This window comes from Erinaceus europaeus, chromosome 11 (assembly GCF_950295315.1).
Source record: "Erinaceus europaeus chromosome 11, mEriEur2.1, whole genome shotgun sequence".
Classification (NCBI taxonomy): Eukaryota; Metazoa; Chordata; class Mammalia; order Eulipotyphla; family Erinaceidae; genus Erinaceus; species Erinaceus europaeus.
The window spans coordinates 19,712,304-19,734,466 of NC_080172.1; the positions used below are offsets into that span (position 1 = coordinate 19,712,304).

The window sequence follows — 22,163 nt, forward strand, 5'->3', positions numbered from 1 at the left end:
AAAAAAATAAGTTCCTATAATTTCCAAAGTAATTGAAAGGGACTAGAATTCTCTGAGGATATCATTAATAACTCACAAAATATAATAGCTGGAAAATACTTTGTTTAAGAGGTCCATTTAAAGATCTGATAGTTGTTGCACTGTGTCAAAGTTAAATCTTTATTACACTATCACTTAGCGGTTATGAAACAAGATTGACCCGTTCTACATTCAAATCTATATAACAAACTATATAGTAAAGAGCCGTAGACTGGATACTTTTTTATTCTTTCTTTTTTTTTTTAAATTTTCTTTCTTTATTTTCCCTTTTGTTGACCTTATTGTCTTTTTATTGTTGTTGTAGTTATTATTGTTGTTGTTGTTGATGTCATTGTTGTTGGATAGGACAGAGAGAAATGAAGAGAGGAGGGGAAGACAGAGAGGGGGAGAGACTTGCTTCACCGCCTGTGAAGCGACTCCCTTGCAGGTGAGGAGCCGGGGAGCTCGAACCGTGATCCTTGCGCCGGTCCTTGCACTTTGCGCCACGTGCACTTAACCCACTACACTACAACCCGACTCCCCTTAGACTGGATACTTACTATTATCTAAGCCATGTTTAAGTTACTGAAATACTTTTATGTACTTTAAACAATGATTTTATATTTTAGGATCAAAAAAGGCAAAGGAGTACCTTTCAAAGCAGGGACATAATCTTCCTTCTTTTTAATGATCAGCTGGTATTGAGTTACAGCCTCCTTATATTTACCCAGGATTTGCTGTATTGCTGCGACTTTAAATACACTGTATATGGATTCTGGGTTCAGCTCACTGGCTTTTGTGAAGGATTTCAAGGCCGTTGTATATCCGCCCCTGCTTAAGTAGGCCTCTCCTAGTGACTCCCAACAATTGAAGTCCTTTGGGTCTGCTCTTAATGCTGCCTGTAAACTAGAATTTTGAAAAGCAGTAAGAGAATTAAAGACAACAGAATCTCAAAGGAAAACATAAAATAAGTAATTCAACAAAAATCACATACTCATGTTTTTTTTCAAATTACAAAATTGCCAGAGATGTTATACTTGTTCCGTTTACATCATATTTTAATACAATTTCAAAATAAGAATAAAACACTCATTTTTAAAGAAGTGTTGGCCAGAATTTTTTCCCCTTTATTATTTAGGAGAACTCCAGTTTCCTATGCTACCATAGGAAAAGAATAATAAAAGATATATAGAGTGCTGTGTTTGTGTATCTCATTTTAGTCTATAAACCCAATCTGTCTATTGAAAAATAAAAACAGTATTCATATTTTGCATTTCTGATCCAATTCCATTCCCATGAAAACACTTCAAAATATCTGCATTCTAGATATTAATTAAACCAGAAACAACTTTCATTTGATTCAAAAATATTTTATAGGGGAAAAGTCTCCCAGTCATTCAAATAAAATAACTAAAATAAGAGCTGTTACACAGGTCTTGCCAGCTGTCAAATGTTTCGCCTGACCAAAACAATACATATCAACAGAACATCAAAGATACTAGCCTTGGCTTTTTAATTTCTACCCAATACCAGATGAGCTATTAAGACTTGATTAAACTATCTCCTTAACAACCAATATTAGTTAATCCATTTTTGCAATTCTAGTACTTATAGACAATAAAACCAATAAACTTTAAATGAGCGACTTGTAAAAAGGTCATCTGTGCATTAAGTAAGCATAAATGAAATTAACTAGCAGACTGTCTAGTAGTTCATGTATAATAAGCTGTCTTACTCAGCCACTGCTTGAGAATGTTGGCCAGCTTTCAAGTAGTATAGTCCTCTCCTCAACCAGGCCCATTTCGCCATTCCAGCACTTGCCTTTTGAGTTACAGTTGTTAGAATAGCTAAAGCAGTTTCCTGGTAAGAAGAAACCACTATTAGAGATATCAAACATAAAAATGCAGCACACTAAGGCAAAAAGCACACATACATTTCATTTACTAATAATGATTTTTTTTAACTACACTGGTGTATAGTGGTATATACCCAGCTTCAATGGGTAATGGATAATTTAGTATCTGCTAGTGGGAAAAAAAAATTCGCTCTATTTATAAGTAATGGATGGAAATATTTTGGAGCTTGGGAGATGGTTCAGGGGATAAAGTGAATGCCTACCCATGCATCAGCCCTGGGTTTGATTCCTGGAACCACAGACTAACAACATGGATATCACCAAAGGAAGTCAGTGGATGGTGGAGCTTTGCTTTGATGTTTCTCTCACTAAAAGTATCACATAAAAATTGGGCAGAGCATCAGACAAGAGGCTAATAACCAAAATATATAAAGAGCTCACCAAACTCAGTAACAAAAAGACAAATGACACCATCCAAAAATGGGGAGAGGATATGAATAGAATATTCACCAGAGATTCAAAAGGTCAACAAACATATGAGAAAATGCTCCAAGTAACTGACTGTCAGAGAAATGTAAATAAAGACAACAATGAGATACCACTTCATTCATGTGAAAATGTTGGATACATCAGAAAAGGTAGCAGCAACAAATGCTGGAGAAGTTGTGGGGACAAAGGAACCCTCCTGCACTGCTGGTGAGAATATAAATTAGTCCAACCCCTGTGGGGAGCAGTCTGGGTAACTCTCAGAAGGCTAGAAGTGGACCTAACCTATGACCCAGCAATCCCTCTCCTAGGATATCTGAAGGAACCAAACACAACCATCCAAAAAGATTTGTGTATACCTATGTCCATAGCAGCACAATTTGTAATAGCCAAAACCTGGAAGCAGCCCAAGTGTCCAACAAGAGATGAGTGACTGAGCAAGTTGTGGTATATATACTCAATGGAATACTTCTCAGCTATTAAAAATGGTGAATTCACCTTCTTCGCTTCATCTTGGATGGAGCTTGAAGGAATCACTTTAAGTGAACTAAGTCAGAAAGAGCAGGATGAGTATGGGATGATCTCATTTATAGACAATGAAAATTTCATGGACATGAAAAATAAGAACAGAAGGGAAAACACAAAGCAGAACTTAGACTAGAGTTGGTGTACTGCACCAGAGTAAAAGACTGGGTGGGAGAGAGGATTCAGCTCCTGAAACATGATGGCAAGGAGGACCTAATGGGGGTCGAATTGTTAAGTGGAAAACTGAGAAATGTTACACATGCACAAACTATTGTATTTTACTGTTGACTATAAACCATTAAACCCCAATAAAGAATTAAAAAAAAATGGGCTGAGAAAGTACCTCAACAGTATTATCAAGGTTCATTCTCCAGTACCACATTAAAAATAATACTCTTAACTTTATCAGGAAGATAGTTTGTGGTCCAGCAGGAGTTGGGGACTATTAGCATACAAATGACATCACCCTGAGGAGGTGCTTCAGAGAAGAGAATGTGAGCATGTGAGCCTCTTTGGCTGCTGCTTCTTCTCCTGGTCAGAAGCTTCTTCGGGTGAGGTATCCGCCATGGCTACTTCTCCTGGGAACTGCATACATGTGACTCTGCTAGCCGGTAAACTTTTAGACCCCTCTACAGCCATGAGCAACCTTTACCAGAGCTGATAATTGTGTATCTTATGGGACTAAACTTTGATATCCATATTCAGACTTTATAGACCTAGCATACGCTTAACCCTTGATGATAATTGCTTATTTTGCCTTTTACCTATTTTACCCTAATAAATCGTGAATTGATTAAATCAGTTCCCAGCTCCCTCAGTGATTCCTTCTATGTGCTGCAAGCAGCCCCAACCCCCAAGCCCTTTACAAAGTTAATTTACAACAATAGTTCAGTGGTAGAGAAGAGGACTTATATGCATGAGCTTCTAAGGTTGCTCTCTGACACTGCATACATCAGAGATGAACTGGGCTCTGCTCTCTCTCTTCCACTTAAATATTCTATTAAAATTTCTCTTGCATTTATAAGGAAAAGCGTAACTTTCTAGTATACATACGTAAAATGTTTGTTTCTATACTTAGGAAAAAAAGATAAAAGTGTTTATTATTAGATGTACCATCTCTTCCAGCTCCATGCTTAAGTCAACTGCTGCAGCTCCAGATTCGGCGTTAGTGTTGTCTAATTCAAAAGCTTTCCTGTAACATCCTCGGGCTCTGTTCTTGTCTCCTACTACATCTCTATAGTAATGACCTAAATAACAGAAAACTTTGCTCATGTATGGATCCAGTTTGGCAGCCTTTGAAATAAAAATAGATAATAACACAATTTTAAACATAGGTTTCTTTGAAAACACAGAAGATAAACAGAGGGAAAAAGGTATAAGTTTATTAAACATAAAAATACACCAAATCATCATTTAATGCAATATTTAAAAGAGACATTAATGCTAACCTTACTGCTTACAGAAATCAGACATAAGTATAAAGAAATTATTCCTTTGTTAAAAGAAACATGTAGAGTTATTGTTACACTTATCTGCTTTTATGAGTAAAGACAGCATAGTTTTAGATGTTAGACATCTAAAACTAGGGGGAATTAGCAATGGCACCCTGGGTTAACAACAAACAGTACCATATGAAAGGACCTGGGTTCAAGACCCCAGTTCCCATCTACATGGAGGAAGCTTCATGAGTGGTAAAGCAGTGATGCAGGTCTTTCTCTTGTCTCTCTCCCTTATAGCTCCCCCTTCCCTTTCATTTCTCTATCTCCTATAAAATATAAGAAACAATTTTAATTAATTAAAAATAAATAAAATGTTAAAAAACATTTAAAAAGAAATTTAATTCCTAATAGTCTATATACATCGGGTACCATAAAATTAATGAAAAGTACCTAACAACAATACTGTTTTCCAGGATTATATAATTGTGTTGATTAACTATAGCATATCTCTTTTTTTTTCTTTATTTTCTTTTTCTTTTTTTTTAGGTGCCTATTAGGGGATTTTTCTTTTCTTTTTTTTTAATATTTTCATTTATTTATTATTGGATAGAGACAGAGAGGAATTAAGAGGGGAGAGGGAGACAGAAAGAGGGAGAGAGACAGAGAGACACCTGCAACCCTGTTTCACCACTCATGAATCCCCCCCCCCCCCGCAGGTGGGACCAGGGGCTTGAACCCAGGTCCTTGCACGTGTTAACATGAGTGTTCAACCAAGTGTGCCCCCACTCAACCCCTGCAGCATATAACTTAAGTACTGTTACATTTTTGCAGTTTAATTTTCTTTTTGAAAAGCCATACACACACACACACACACACACACACACGGCTTACAAAACCCTACTGTGACAGCTAAAACAAAAGTAACCCAATTTACAAAAGGTAATATTAAGTACCTCATTTATATAAATTATAATTTCTGTCTTTGTAATAAAGTCACTTCAACTAAGAACTGAACAGTAACCTTGTTTTACCTTTAGAAAGTGAGTAAGAGCTTTTGCTTTATCTTTTCTTGTTTCTTCGCCCATAGACCAGTATGTCAGTCCAAGCTGGTAATGATACTCAGCAACTTCAGCATCTTTTTCAATTGCTCTCTGAAAACTAAGTTATCAAAGAAAAAAAGGTGTTTTCGAAAAGATACAAACACATATTTGTAATATCTGAGACTGCTAGTTAAGAACAAAGTGATGGATAAAGAATACTAAGTTAGGAATCGTTACTTTAGAATTTTTATTGTAATGACAGAAAACACGAGTTGTTTTTGAATAACAGGAACTTAGGAAAACACAATGGCCAAACACTCAGCATTACTGGTGCTAACTGTTCAGAGTACTCATCAAACACACAGGCCTCGGGGTCCGGTGGTGGCACAGCGGGTTAAGGGCACATGTCGCGAAGCGTAAGCATCCCAGTTTGAGCCCCTGGCTCCCCACCTGCAGGAGGGTCGCTTCACGGATGGTGAAGCAGGTCTGCAGGTGTCTTTCTCTCCCTCTCTCAGTCTCCTCCTCGCTCAATTTCTCTCTGTCCGATCCAACAACAACAATGACAACAATAATAATAACGACAACAGCAAGGGTAACAAGGACAACAAAATGGGAAAAATGGCCTCCAGGAGCCCCAGCAATAACTCTGGAGGTAAAAAAAAAAAAAAAAAAAAAAAAACCAAAAAAAAAAAAAAAAAGACCCTACAGACCTATTGAGCATAATGATAAGTTAACTGGATTCCAAGTCTATCATGGAAGTTTTTTACGACTTACTCGGCTATATTATAAGGACATTTTATTATAGTTATGAAGACCAAATTAATGCAAAACTGAATCTTTATCAAGTTCACTCATTTTAATTTCCTGAGAAAATAATGCAGTTAAGGTATAACTGGACCTGTGAGCACTCTAAATATATTCTTACCATTTCTCTGCCTGTAGATAGTCCTTTCTAGTAAAATGAATCTTAGCCTCCAGTGCATGAACGTCAGCTAGGTCAGAGTAAGAAGAGAGAAGGTCTTCCATAATCTAGAAAGTAGGTTATTTGTCAATTCCAAATAAAAATAACTTTTGACTTAGAATTATTTCAGTTTGAATGAAAAAGAAAAAAGCCTAACCTTTGAAGCTTCATCCAGTAAACCTGTGTTCAGATAGGCCAAGCTTTTAAGAATCAGAAGTCCTGGGACATTATTTGCATCAGAAACCTAGAAATAATTGCAAAGAACTATTATAAATCTCCTTTAACACAATGCAGCAATGTTTGTTTTAATTAACACATGGCCACTGAAGGCACATTGTAGTTCTGGTTTATAGCACTATTAACACTTCCATCCTTTGGAGAGTTTTATTAGGAAAAATTTCAAATATTTAAATAATTAGGAATATAATAAACACACACACAATCTAACTTCAAAATTAATGCATTCCAGTAAATAAATAATAAAACTGTGGTCCGGTAGGTGGCACAGCCAATAAAGCATTGGACTCTCAAGCATTGAGGTTCTGAGTTCAATCCCCGGCAGCACATGTACCAGAGTGACATCTGGTTCCTTCTCTCCTCCTATCTTTCTCAATAAATAAAATATTAAAAAATAAATAAATAAATAAATAAATAATAAAACTATTAAAAAGAAATATGAAAAAGAAATTAACAATTAAAAAAACAATACAACAACAAATACAACAAATACAAAAGTATTGTATTCTTTGGGATAAAAATGGATGAGACTGAAAAGGATTCTGCTAAATGAAGCAAGGAAGGAGGTGAAAGACAAATGGTTTAATTCCTTTGTGGAATATAAATAACAGAAACAATGAACATGCAGATGGAAAAGGAGGAGGAAGAGGAGGAAGAATAGGAGGATTAGGAGGAGGAGGAAGACAACGAAGATGAATAGCAGCAGAAGGGACCACCACCAAACTGTCTCTAAGACTTTGCGAGGCTACGAGCAGCAGATCGCTTTCTCTCCTCTCCTCTCCTCTCCCGGATCAACTAGGAATACCAAAGGAGACCACCTGGACCGAAACAAGACAGGACTAGAATGACCACAGAAACCCAGTAAATCACCCGTGAGTACAAACACGCGTGGCTGGTGACAGAGAGGAGAGGGGGGCCTAAGGAGAGATTAAGTGACTGCTAACAGTTCGACAGTTTGTCAGTGGAGACACCACCTCCAGTCTGCTCCACCAACAAGGGGACAGCTGAAGGGAGGAAAGGACTCCCCAGAGACTCACCAAGTACAACTCTGAGTCTCCATTGCTACTACCCTCAAAATCTGGAGCAGCAACAGGGAGGGACACCAGGGCACAGAGATCTAACCTGGAAACTCAGGATAAGACCTATACCTCTGTGGCATAGCTGAAGGGCTGTGAAAGTCTCTTTGCATAACCACTGGATTATCTCTGCCACACCCTGCTTTATCTCTTGGTCAGGAGTCATTGATTAAGCCAAGAAGCCTATTGATAGTTTAAAAGCCCTCAGGCTACCATAGCCTACAGGGGGGAAAAAAAAAAAGGCTTTTACACTACTGAACTCCAACTCAGGGATTGAAAAAACTGTTAACTTATATAAAATGGTAAAACAACAAGAAAAAATAATGGAGACTCGAACCAGGACAAGAGTCCAGCTAAAAGTCCTCCAGAGGGCGAAGCACAAAACGAGTTCAACATCCAAACATTAGCTAAGGAAATAATAACAGGAGTGAGTAAAGAATTTGAAAAAATTGTAATCAGAAATGCAGGAACAACAAATGAGAATATGGAAGAAAATTCTAATAATCTCATGGTTATTAGAGAGCTGAAAGCTGAAATTGCTGAGCTAAGAAGGCAACTAGCTGAACAAGCTAAAACAGTATCAGAGCAGGGCAACAAAATAGATGAACTCCAGAAAGCAGTAGAGGGCAGAGAGAATAGAATCAATGAGGCTGAAGACAGAATTAGCAAGATTGAGGATGAATTAGAGACAACTAAAGAAGAAGTAAGAGATCTCAAAAAGAGATTAAGAGATGCTGAAAACAACAACAGAGTCCTATGGGATGACTTCAAAAGAAACAATATACGCATTATTGGCTTACCAGAGGAAGAAAGAGAAGGGGAGGAAGAAAGCGTTCTCCAGGCCATAATAGCTGAAAATTTCTCTAGTCTAGACAACACCAAAGACATAAAGATTCAAGAAGCCCAGAGGGTCCCAAAAAGAATTAACCCAGACCTAAAGACACCAAGACATGTCATACTTAGATTGGAAAGGAATAAGGATAAAGAAAGGATCCTCAAGGCTGCAAGAGAAAAACAAAGAGTCACCTACAAAGGAAAACCCATAAGATTAGCAGCAGACTTCTCCATACAAACACTACAGGCCAGAAGAGAATGGCAAGATATCTATCGAGTGCTCAATGAGAAAGGCTTTCAGCCAAGAATACTATATCCTGCTAGATTGTCATTCAGACTAGATGGAAGCATCAAAACCTTCTCAGACAAGCAACAGTTGAAGGAAGCAACCATCACCAAGCCTGCCTTGAAAGAAGTTCTGAAAGGTTTCCTATAAACAACCAGACTACCACAAATAGAACATATATCAAAACACTCTAAAACTCTACAAGAATGGCGTTAAAATATCTTCAATCTTTGATATCAATAAATGTCAATGGCCTAAATTCACCTATTAAAAGACACAGAGTAGGAAGATGGATCAGAAAACACAACCCAACAATATGTTGTCTACAGGAAACTCACCTAACTCAACAAGACAAACACAGACTTAAAGTGAAAGGATGGAAAACTATCATTCAAGCCAATGGCCCACAAAAAAGGGCAGGAACAGCTATTCTCATATCTGACATGATAGACTTTAAAATAGATAAGATTAAAAAAGACAGGAATGGACACTACTTAATGCTCAGAGGATCAGTCAATCAAGAGGACTTAACAATTATTAATATCTATGCACCCAATGAGAAGCCATCAAAATACATCAAACTTCTACTGAAAGAGCTACAGCAATATATTAACAGTAACACAATCATAGTAGGGGTCTTCAACACCTCACTCTCTCAACTTGACAGATCATCCAGGAAGAAAATCAGTAAAGACATAAGGGAGCTAAATGAAGAGATAGATAAACTAGAACTATTGGACATTTTCAGAGTCATTCATCCCAAGAAACTGGAATACACATTTTATTCAAATCCACATGGATCATTCTCAAGGATAGACCATATGTTAGGCCACAAAGACAGCATCAGCCTATTCAAGAGCACTGAAATCATCCCAAGCATCTTCTCAGACCACAGTGGAATTAAACTAACACTTAACAATCAACAAAAGATTAGTAACAGTGCCAAAATGTGGAAGCTCAACAGTACACTTCTTAACAACTTCTGGGTCAAAGAGGAAATCAAGGAAGAAATCAAAATGTTTCGAGAGCTCAATGAAAATGAAGACACAAGCTATCAAAATATTTGGGACACAGCTAAAGCAGTCCTAAGAGGAAAGTTCATAGCTATACAAGCACACATTAGGAAACAAGAAAAGGCACGAATAAACAGCCTGATTGCACATCTTAAAGACCTAGAAGAAGAACAACAAAGGAACCCTAAAGCAACCAGAAGGACAGAAATTACTAAAGTTAGGGCAGAAATAAATAACATTGAGAATAGGAAAACGATACAAAAGATCAATGAAAGTAAATGTTGGTTCTTCGAAAGAGTAAACAAAATCGACAAACCTTTAGCCAGAATCACAAAACAAAAAAGGGAGAAGACCCAAATAAATCGGATAGGAAATGAAAGAGGAGATATCACAACAGACAATGCAGAAATTCAACATATCATGCGAGGCTTCTATGAACAACTATATGCCACCAAGCTAGAGAACCTGGAAGAAATGAATGATTTCCTAGATACCTACCAACTTCCAAAACTAAGTAAAGAGGAAGTGGATAACATGAACAGGCCCATCACAGCTAATGAAATTGAAACAGTTATCAAAAATCTTCCCAAAAATAAAAGTTCTGGACCAGATGGTTTTACAAATGAATTCTACAAAACTTTCAAAGAAGAACTAATACCTCTACTTTTAAAAGTCTTCCAGAAGATTGAAGACACTGGAATACTCCCTGCCAGCTTCTATGAAGCCAATATCACCCTGATACCAAAAGCAGACAGGAACACAACCAAAAAAGAAAACTACAGACCAATATGTCTGATGAACATAGATGCGAAAATATTGAACAAAATTCTAGCCAACCGGATACAGCAGTATATCAAAAAGATTGTTCATCGTGACCAAGTGGGGTTTATCCCAGGCATGCAAGGTTGGTTTAATATACGTAAATCAATCAATGTGATCCACCACATCAACAAAAGCAAGACCAAAAACCACATGGTCATATCAATAGATGCAGAGAAAGCCTTTGACAAAATACAACATCCCTTTATGATCAAAACACTACAAAAAATAGGAATAGATGGAAAATTCCTGAAGATAGTGGAGTCTATATATAGCAAACCTACAGCCAACATCATACTCAATGGTGAAAAACTGGAAGCATTTCCCCTCAGATCAGGTACTAGACAGGGCTGCCCACTATCACCATTACTATTCAACATAGTGTTGGAAGTTCTTGCCATAGCAATCAGGCAGGAGCAAGGAATTAAAGGAATACAGATTGGAAGAGAAGAAGTCAAACTCTCCTTATTTGCAGATGACATGATAGTATACATGGAAAAACCTAAGGAATCTAGCAAGAAGCTTTTGGAAATCATCAGGCAATACAGTAATGTGTCAGGCTATAAAACTAACATTCAAAAGTCAGTGGCATTCCTCTATGCAAACACTAAGTTAGAAGAAATTGAAATCCAGAAATCAGTTCCTTTTTCTAACAAAAACAATAAAATATCTAGGAATAAACCTAACCAAAGAAGTGAAAGACTTGTATACTGAAAATTATGAGTCACTACTCAAAGAAATTGAAAAAAAAACAAAGAAGTGGAAAGATATTCCATGCTCATGGGTTGGAAGAATTAACATCATCAAAATGAATATATTACCCAGAGCCATCTACAAATTTAATGCTATCCCCATCAAGATCCCAAGCACATTTTTTAGGAGAAGAGAACAAATGCTACAAATGTTTATCTGGAACCAGAAAAGACCTAGAATTGCCAAAACAATCTTGAGAAAAAAGAACAGAACCGGAGGCATCACACTGCCAGATCTCAAACTATATTATAGGGCCATTGTCATCAAAACTGCTTGGTACTGGAACATGAACAGACACACTGACCAGTGGAATAGAATTGAGAGCCCAGAAATGAGGCCCCACACGTATGGACATCTAATCTTTGACAAAGGGGCCCAGACTATTACATGGGGAAAGCAGAATCTCTTCAACAAATGGTGTTGGAAACAATGGGTTGAAACATGCAAAAGAATGAAGCTGAATCACTGTATTTCACCAAATACAAAAGTAAATTCCAAGTGGATCAAGGACTTGGATGTTAGACCACAAACTATCAGATACTTAGAGGAAAATATTGGCAGAACTTTTTTCCGCATAAATTTTAAAGACATTTTCAATGAAACGAATCCAATTACAAGGAAGACTAAGGCAAGTATAAATCTATGGGACTACATCAAATTAAAAAGCTTCTTCACAGCAAAAGAAACCACTACCCAAACCAAGAGACCCTTCACAGAATGGGAGAAGATCTTTACATGCCATACATCAGATAAGAGTTTAATAACCAATATATATAAAGAGCATGCCAGACTCAACAACAAGACAACAAATAACCCCATCCAAAAATGGGGAGAGGACTTGGACAGAATATTCACCACAGAAGAGATCCAAAAGGCCGAGAAACATATGAAAAAATGCTCCAAGTCTCTGATTGTCAGAGAAATGCAAATCAAGACAACAATGAGATATCACTTCACTCCTGTGAGAATGTCACACATCAGAAAAGGTAACAGCAGCAAATGCTGGAGAGGATGTGGGGTCAAAGGAACCCTCCTGCACTGCTGGTGGGAATGTCAATTGGTCCAACCTCTGTGGAGAACAGTCTGGAGAACTATCAGAAGGCTAGAAATGGACCTACCCTATGACCCTGCAATTCCCCTCCTGGGGATATATCCTAAGGAACCCAACACATCCATCCAAAAAGATCTGTGTACACATATGTTCTTGGCAGCACAATTTGTAATAGCCAAAACCTGGAAGCAACCCAGGTGTCCAACAACAGATGAGTGGCTGAGCAAGTTGTGGTATATATACACAATGGAATACTACTCAGCTGTAAAAAATGGTGACTTCACCGTTTTCAGCCGATCTTGGATGGACCTTGAAAAAATCATGTTGAGTGAAATAAGTCAGAAACAGAAGGATGAATATGGGATGATCTCACTCTCAGGCCGAAGTTGAAAAACATGATTAGAAAAGAAAACACAAGTCGAACCTGAAATGGAATTGGAGTATTACACCAAAGTAAAAGACTCTGGGGTGGGTGGGTGGGTGGGGAAAATACCGGTCCATGAAAAATGATGAATGAAATAGTGGGGGTTGTATTGCTAAATGGGAATCTGGGGAATGTTATGCATGTTAAAAGAAAAAAAAAAGAAGTAGAAACGCAAAGCAGAAATTGACTGAGTTTGGAGTATGGCACCAAAGTAAGAAAGCAGAAGTATACTAGAGTTTGCAGTGAGTACCTCCCTAATACTTCCTCTCCACTTTTCCAAGCTTTGGGTCCATGATTGCTCAACAATTTGTTTGGCTTTGTATGTTAACTCTCTTTTCAGTCACCAGGTTCCAGGTGTCATCAGGATGCCGGCCAGACTTCCCTGGATTGAAGACACCACCAATGTGTCCTGGAGCTCAGCTTCCCCAGAGACCCACCCTACTAGGGAAAGAGAGAGGCAGACTGGGAGTATGGACCGACCAGTCAACGCCCATGTTCAGCGAGGAAGCAATTACAGAAGCCAGACCTTCTACCTTCTGCAACCCTCAATGACCCTGGGTCCATGCTCCCAGAGGGATAGAGAATGGGAAAGCTATCGGGGGAGGGGGTGGGATATGGAGATTGGGCGGTGGGAATTGTGTGGAGTTGTACCCCTCCTACCCCATGGTTTTGTTAATTAATCCTTTCTAAAGAAAAAAAAAAAAAAAAAGACTTTGCGAAAACCATGATGGTGATTGGGGTGGGGGGAGGGGGACAGAACTTTGGTGGAATTACTCCCCTGTCATCTTATAATATTTTATGTCTCTATTAACTGATAATTTTTTTTATTTTGAAAGTTAGCTATTTCTATCTCTTTTTTCTTCCCTTCACTTTTATGTATCATTTTCCCCTTTTATCCACTATTAAACTAGTGATGTGTTAATGAAAAATTCTCTGTACAAATCTAAAAAAAAAGAAACCCATTAATGTAAAGTCAATCCTTTTCATTTATATCTCCACCCATTATATCATTCATATTTATATTATTCTGGTTGTAACTTTTCATCTGCTACTTCAGTATCTATATCTAAAATTTAAGTTCACTTTTAATTATCATAATCTCCACAAAAACAAAAAATTAATTCTTAATATTATCAAATAATTAACCAGGCCTTTTTCTGTTGTCTGATCAATTGTGAATTTGTTTTACTCAAAACCCAAATAAAGCACATATGTTTTAAGTGGCTGATGAGTCTCCTAAGTCTCTCATATATTTTTAAGAAATTTTTAAGGTTTATTGTGGGCCAGGCAGTGGCACACCCAGTTGAGTGAACATCATATTACAATGTACAAGTTCCCAAGTTCAAGCCACCAGTCCCCACCTGCAAGGGGAAGAAACAGTGCTACAGGTGTCTCTCTCTCTCCCTAGCTCTCCATTCCCTCTTGATTTCTCTGTCACTATCCAATAAATAATAACTATAATAATTATAAATTTATCTTATGAGGAAAAGAGTGTTACCTAGGAAAGAAAGAGCAAAGCCAGAGCACATTTTTAGCACATGTGGTGGTGGGAATCCAACCAGTTAGCTCCAGGCATGCAAATCCTTGTTCTACCAGGTGAGCTACTCCCCAGGTGCTTATGCCTGCTCTAACCTAGAAATTCGAATTTTCCATCTCTTTTTTTTTTTTTCAAGTAGTTTACTAGTAGAAATAATGATTTAAAAGACAGTGGTTGACACGTGGGTACAATTTCTTATGTTCCTGTGATAGTTATCTACGCACCACTCCCACCATTAACTCATGTCCCTCTTCACCATTGCACACTGGGTCCCCAAAGTCCTATCTTCTCCCCGTCCTCTCCCCTTACAATTTAATTGTTGAAAAACAGGGGCCATTTGTTAAGTTTTCCACTGGGTTTTGTTACACGTGTTTTCATAGTGTTACCTTGTCCCTTGTGTTTTCTATAAAGTAGTAGTTAGGTCTAAAAACTTGATCTAATTCAAGTTTGAAGTTTTGGTAATATCTCATGAGTATTTGCACTGGGTTATGTCTAGTTCTCTTTTATTTCGTGGTAGTAGCAGCCATTGCTCTTCCTCAAGGCACAGATCTACTAAGCCATCATGGGTGAAAAGTAGCAACTTTTTCTAATTTCAGAATTCATACTTAGAATCATAAATTTCTATCTAATTGTAATATATCAACAAAAACAAGCTCTCCTCCCTCATTATCAATTGCCTATTCTAAATAACAGTTTCACAAGGAAAGATAAGGGTAAATACTTTGGTTCTTTCTAAGTGGATACTTCAGAACAGAGTGTCTTCCCACAACTTATTTATTACTAATGTCTCACTGGCTGTTTTTTCCTTTATTGTGTACACATGGATTTGAATGTATTTGACGTTCCATCCACTGCAGTTACTGGTACTCAAACCATCCTCACTTTAGACAATGAGAATTTGTTCATGCTTGTTAAGTCCTGACACAATTTTAGTAGGCTAGTGTCTTTGTTTTCTATCGTCATAAAATTTCTGGGCATGCATCTTGTATATTTCCTTTCTCAGATCTGGAATAGTTCTTTCTCCTTTGTCATATATATATATATAATATGTAGTACACATATAAAATAAATGTAGTATATATGGTGTATGCGTTATATATATATGAAAAGCATGTCAGGACTTTTCCAACAAATATATATATGAACAGCAACAACTCTAAAAAGCATTCACATACAATACATTAGTGGTGAGAAGGCAAGAAGAAAATAAGATACTAGTATTTGGGCTGGAGAAATACCTCAACATTAATGAACAGACTTTCCTGCCTGAGGCCTCACAGGCTTCTAGTTTAATCCCCACAACCACTATATGCCATACCTGTACAATGTTCTGCACTCTTTCTCTCTTAAAAGCAAACAAACAAACAAAGTCTTTTTAGAAACGTTCTTGAAGGATGCTGGCAACCTTCTAACTTTTTAATGTTATAAAGCACAAACCCGAGATATATACAAAACAACTTTTCATAAAATTTCAAAACTCTGCAATATACTGAGCTATATAATTTAAAGCTGAGACAACAACAACAACAACAAAAAAGCCCTATTCTGATCAGAAGGTTTTACAACACAATGTTATAATTGAGGAGGTGGCAGAACAATAGAATACTGGCCTTGGGTTCCATTCCCAGCACAACTATGAAATATGAAAATAACAAACAAAATATCATTTTTTACTAGAGAATTTCAAATTACTTGAAACCAAAAAATTAAGACATTGATCTCTATTTACATATTAATACTTTTGAACATTTTATTTAATAAAAAAAAAATAGTATATACCCCGAAACTACCAGTGTCCTTAGTAATTCCTATAAATGACTTATAAAATATCTTCTGGAGAAAAAACTTAAGTGTCCCAAATTAATAATAATCAGTAAGTCATATCTGAAGAGGGCAAAAAGAGAAAAAGAGAGTAAGAGCAAAAAAAATTAGAAAAAGAAATGAATCATATGAGAGCACTATTAAGTACTTAACCAAGAAGCAAACAACTCTAGGAGTTGACAATTCTGTAAGTGATATACAAAATTAGATATGGTGAATTTATATCTCAAGTACTAATTTGTGCAAGTAAATATTAGTGGTAAAGTGAGTGGTTTATGCCTGTTCAACTGGCAACAATTAAGCTGATATGAGAAATTTGATAAAACTACCTGATCAAGAGTACGGATTGCTTCCTCTGAAGATTCATAATCTGAGAGCTTTAGCAATGCCTCTGCTTTCAAATGAAGACAAAGATTCTTCTGATGAAGATTGCCACCAGATACACCAAGATTATCTATTTTCTTTAAAGCTGACAAAATTAAGAATATCTGAATGAAGGTAACCATATCATTTTTTGCTTTCTAGTCAAATGCAAATATAGTAAAAATATACTACGAGGGTATTATACATTATTCTCTTAACTCTTTATGAAAATATCTAAACTTAAAAAATCTAGATTTAAAATAACTATTCCCATAATATTAAAAGAAAATGAACATCCTGAAATACAACAGTGGTTGTTTATATCTGCTATATTACCAAGGTTAGCCCTTAGCGATAGCATGCGCAATAAACACAGCAAATTAAGGGCGTTAGAAGGGAAAAGCTGACTTGGAATGGACTAGGGTAGACTTAGCTGCCAACACTAAGACATCAACTGGATCAAGAACTGTAGATCACTTTCTTTCTTTCTTTCTTTCTTACCCACACAGCTGATCACATTCAAATAGGTTTCAAGAGTCCTAAGGTTCCCCTTAACATTTGCCAGAGGGGTCAAGAACCTGTCATGGTCCTGGCTGCATGCTTATTACAAAGAAAGAACACCTAAACATAAGTCTTCACTATGTTAGAACTTGAAGTTCTGTAGCCTTTGACAAATAGTTTAAAAACAGTACAGTAGTGGGCACGCATATAGAAAGCATACCCTCTCGATGAGATTTAAACTAGCTGTCAGCTTATATTTATCAGCTTTTTTCTCTTGGTCATCACCAAGACTTCACCATCACCATTTTTTCAGACAGAAAGAAAAGAGAGGTTGTGAGGGAGAGACACGGTTGTTAAAATTTCGGAAGGCTCTGGCCGGCCTGGCTTGCTTCACGGTGGATAACAGAGACGCGGAGACAACGGCTGGGCAGGGAAGCTGTATTTCTTTATTCAGGAACAACGATTCACAAACTAAACCAATCACCAAACAGAACTCTGCTGTCTCATTGGGGCGGCACATGCACTCTCTTACTCTCGAACTCAGGAACTCTCCAACTCTGGAACTCTCGAACTCAGGAACTCAGGAACCCTCTGACTCAGGAACTCAGGAACTCTGTCACTCTCGAACTCAGGAACCCTCTCCAACTCTGGAACTCTGGAACTCTCATACTGGGGAACCCTCTGAAACTCTGACACACTAGAACTCTCTCTTACTCTGTAACCCTGAAACTCTCGAACTCAGGAACTCTCGTACTCGGGAACCCTCTGAAACTCTGGCACTCTGGAACTCTCTCTTAAAGTTCTTTTCAACTTTCCCTTACGGTACTTGTTGACTATCAGTCTCGTGCCGGTATTTAGTCTTAGATGGAGTTTACCACCCGCTTTGGGCTGCATTCCCAAGCAACCCGACTCCGGGAAGACCCGGGCCCGGCGCGCCGGGGGCCGCTACCGGCCTCACACCGTCCACGGGCTGGGCCTCGATCAGAAGGACTTGGGCCCCCCACGAGCGGCGCCGGGGAGTGGGTCTTCCATACGCCACATTTCCCGCGCCCCACCGCGGGGCAGCGATTTCGGCGCTGGGCTCTTCCCTGTTCAATCGCCGTTACTGAGGGAATTCTGGTTAGTTAGTTCCTTTTCCTCCGCTGACTAATATGCTTAAATTCAGCGGGTCGCCACGTCTGATCTGAGGTCGCGTCCAAGTTCTGGTCTCCCGATGGAGGCGTGGGTTTAAGAGAGAGTTCTAGTGTGTCAGAGTTTCAGAGGGTTCCCCAGTATGAGAGTTCCAGAGTTCCAGAGTTGGAGAGGGTTCCTGAGTTTGAGAGTGACAGAGTTCCTGAGTTCCTGAGTCAGAGGGTTCCTGAGTTCCTGAGTTCGAGAGTTCAGAGAGTTGGAGAGTTCCTGAGTTCGAGAGTAAGAGAGTGCATGTGCCGCCGCAATGAGACAGCAGAGTTCTGTTTGGTGATTGGTTTAGTTTATGAATCGTTGTTCCTGAATAAAGAAATACAGCTTCCCTGCCCAGCCGTTGTCTCCGCGTCTCTGTTACCCGCCGTGAAGCAAGCCAGGCCGGCCAGAGCCTTCCGAAATTTTAACAACAAGACACCCCAGCACTGAAGCATCCATACTGCTCCAACATGGTGCATCAGGTGCTTGAATCTGGGTCACATACGGCAAAGTAGGCACCCACGCAGGTGAGCTATCTTGCCAGCTTAAAGATATTAAAAATACCTTGATTGCATGAAAGAACAGCTTCTCTAGGTCTGTGCATTTTGACTTGGGCTTCTGCTAGATGATACCATCCAGGTATGCAGCTAGGACTTTCCTTTAACCCTTAGGAGATAAAAGGAATTAAAAAAAAAAAAATCGAAGGTTTCTATTGACTATTGAGATTAATGGTATCACAACATACTCCCCAATTCAGGCCTCTCCGTTATTCCTTATCACTTATAATCAATCAGCGTCACAATGACTCCACACCCAATTCATCTCTCTACCACCACCACTGCAGTATAGGTTTTAACATCTTTAAAAAGTTTAAATAGTCCATCATCATTATCCAAGATCACCAGAAGCACATGCCACACATCCCAATCCAGCCTGTTAGCAGAGTGAGACTATTTCTCTCTCTTTTTTTTTTTTTTTTGCCTCCAGGGTTATTGCTGGGGCTCGGTGCCTGCACCATGAATCCACTGATCCTAGAGGCCATTTTTCCCCCTTTTGTTGCCCTTGCTGTTGTAGCCTAGTCGTGGTCATTATTGTTGTTGTTGATGTTGTTCATTGTTGGATAGGACAGAGAAAAATGGAGAGAGGAGGGGAAGACAGAGAGGGGAAAAGAAAGACAGACACCTGCAGACCTGCTTCACCACCTATGAAGCGACTCCCCTGCAGGTGGGGAGCCGGGGGCTCAAACCGGTCCTTGCACTTTGCGCCACATGCACTTAACCCGCTGTGCTACTGCCTGACCCCCGAGACTATTTCTAAAAATACAAATATAATCAAGACAACTTCATACCTTCCATTACTTCCCTGCTCTCTGAAGGAAAGCCTTAACAAGGTTTTCTAGGCCCCTCTCTAGTCATACTTCTTGCCCCCTCCTGTTCCCACACTTTATTCTCAAATCTTGCTCAACTTCCATCAGTTCCCTGAATACCAGCTTTCTTCTCAGCTCAGGTTCGTTTCTTCATCTAAACTGCTTCTCATACTACTAGGCTTATTGTCTCTCAGATATCAATTCACCCACGATCATCAGACCTGACAAAGCTAAGCTAACATTTCCTGAGGATAATAAGGCTGTCACTACCACTATTTCACAAAGACTGAGAAATAAAGTTTCATTCACCCTCCCAAAGTTAATTTAATTAAAGAGTAGAAAAGCTAAAATTCAAACTTTAGGATGTTCCAGAGTATGTAAGTACATTTTTAGTTCTATGTCAAATAGTATTTAAAAGAAAGACCCAAAGACAAAAGTAACTAACAACTATATCTCATCTTTTTTTTTCCTGTGATTTAATTTTTTAAAATGTATTAGTAGTTTAATATTGATTTACAAAATTATGAGCTAACAGGGGTACAACTCCACACCTTTCCCATCACCCGAGTTCTGTACCCTCATTCCCTCCATCTGAAACTACAGTGGTTCTCCCAAGGTCACAGATATGGGTTGACCATTATTTCTATATCTACCTATAGATACATACATATTTGCCCATTTTTTCTATGGCCCTGCCTCTCTTCCTTTTTAAGTTACATTTCCACATAGTGCTACTTCCTAATGTTCTTCCTGTTTTGCCTCTTCTCTTTCTGTGTCTTGATGGAATTGGGGTTCAGAGCCCTCTGGTCATCTCCCCCTACTATTTCTACCTTGCTGGAGGTATGGACCAAAATTTCATCTTACATGAGCTGCATATTTACCTTCCACTAAGTTCTTGACACCATCTTCATATTTTTTCTCTTGCAATGCTTTAATGCCTAAACCAATGAGGCCTGGACCACTCTTTGAATCCATTTCCACTAATCTGCAACAGTACTGATGCCCCTCATCAGTAACAGTGCCTAGAATTAAAAGGAAAAAAAAAAATGTTAACGTACATATACCCAACTTCCCAGTACTCAAGTTTATTTTCTTATATATATTTTCTTATATATATTTTCTCTTCTTTTCTTTTTTTTTTTTATTGGATAGAAACAGAGAGAAATTAAGCAAGGAGGAGGAGGTAGAGATGGAGAAAGACAGAGAGACACCTGCAGCTCTACTTCACCACTTGTGAAGCTTTCCCCCTGCAGGTGGGGACCAGGGGCTTGAACCCAGGCCCTTGCACACTGTAATGTGTGCACTTAAGCAGGTGTGCCACTGCCTGGCCCCCAGTACCCAAGTTTATATACTTGCATTGGTGGTTCAGTGGTAGAATTCTTGCCTGCCAAGTTTATATACTTAAATCTCAAAAGCTGTCTTACAATCATCTACCACATCCTGATTCCGTAAATTCAGACTTTGACTAGACTAACAAATGGAGAAAATATCAACATCTCTTAAAGAGAACAATGTTCATTTTCCGAAATATTAGAAATAAAAACCACTTTATGACAGCAGTATAGATAAACTAGTTGGCATCACACTCAAAGGTTTCAAACAAAAAGCCAACTGCTACTTGTCACTAGGTAAGACATATGTCATAGTAATGATCTGGGGTGCTAAATTTAAGGAATTCCTCCCAATATTTAGTTTGTTTGCCAAACTCTCTCCTTGGTAAACATTCACTCCTAGAGATACGATAGACAAGATGACAGATCCAGCAGACACTTCCAATACCATCGGGTCAAATGATAGTCTACTGGCATCTAATTTTTTACTAGGGGCCCCTAACTATTAAATGGAGAAAGGAGAGTCTCTTCAAAGTTGTGTTGGGGAAAAATGGTTGAAACATGCAGAAGAATGAAACTAGACCACTAAGTTTCACCACATACACTGGACCAAGGATTTGGATGTTAGTTGAGAAAGCATAAAATATTTAGAGGGAAATACTAGCAGAACTCTTTTCAATCTTTTAAAGACATCTTTGATAACTCAAGTCAAATCGCAAGGGGGAGGGGAATAAATAAACAAACCATTGGGACTACATCAGACTGAAAAGTTTCTGTATGGTAAAGGAGCCACCACCCAAACAGAGACTCTTTATGGAATGAGAGATCTTCTCAATCCATATATTAAACAAAAGGCTAATAACCAAAATCTATAATGAGCTCACCAAACTCACAACAAATAAATAAATAAATAAATAAATAAATAAATAATGACCCCCCCACATCCAAAACTGGGGAGAGGATATGGACAGGAACTTCAATAAAGAAGAGAGCCAAATGGCCAGCAGACATATGAAAAATGCTGAGTTACTGATTATCAGAGAAATGAAAATAAAGGCGACGATGAGATACCACTTCACTCCTGTGGGGGTATCACACGTTAGAAAGTACAGGAAGGACACATGTTGAAGTGGCTGTGAGGGTAAAAGAATCTTTTTACGCTGTTGTGGGAATGCAAATTGGTCCAACCCTGTGGAAAAGTCTGGAGAATATGATATTTCAGTTTTAAGAAGAAATTTTGTAAAGCATTACCACTTCCATAAAAAT

General features: G+C 38.3%; 1 protein-coding gene and 1 long non-coding RNA gene across 2 annotated transcripts in view; both read right to left on the reverse strand.

The window, feature by feature from the left end:
• Positions 1–22,163, reverse strand: part of LOC132541311 (uncharacterized) — a 205,681-nt gene that overhangs the window by 120,804 nt on the left and 62,714 nt on the right. The window lies entirely within an intron of this gene.
• SKIC3 (SKI3 subunit of superkiller complex) overlaps positions 1–22,163 on the reverse strand; it is a 104,670-nt gene that overhangs the window by 52,130 nt on the left and 30,377 nt on the right. Inside the window, exons 10-18 of the mRNA XM_060201183.1 lie at positions 20,448–20,588; positions 18,765–18,866; positions 16,505–16,644; positions 6,482–6,568; positions 6,289–6,392; positions 5,355–5,481; positions 3,998–4,177; positions 1,754–1,878; positions 671–924 (exon numbers count right to left, since the gene is read on the reverse strand). Coding sequence (XP_060057166.1) covers positions 671–924; positions 1,754–1,878; positions 3,998–4,177; positions 5,355–5,481; positions 6,289–6,392; positions 6,482–6,568; positions 16,505–16,644; positions 18,765–18,866; positions 20,448–20,588 — 1,260 coding nt within the window. The remainder of the gene's footprint in view (positions 1–670; positions 925–1,753; positions 1,879–3,997; positions 4,178–5,354; positions 5,482–6,288; positions 6,393–6,481; positions 6,569–16,504; positions 16,645–18,764; positions 18,867–20,447; positions 20,589–22,163) is intronic.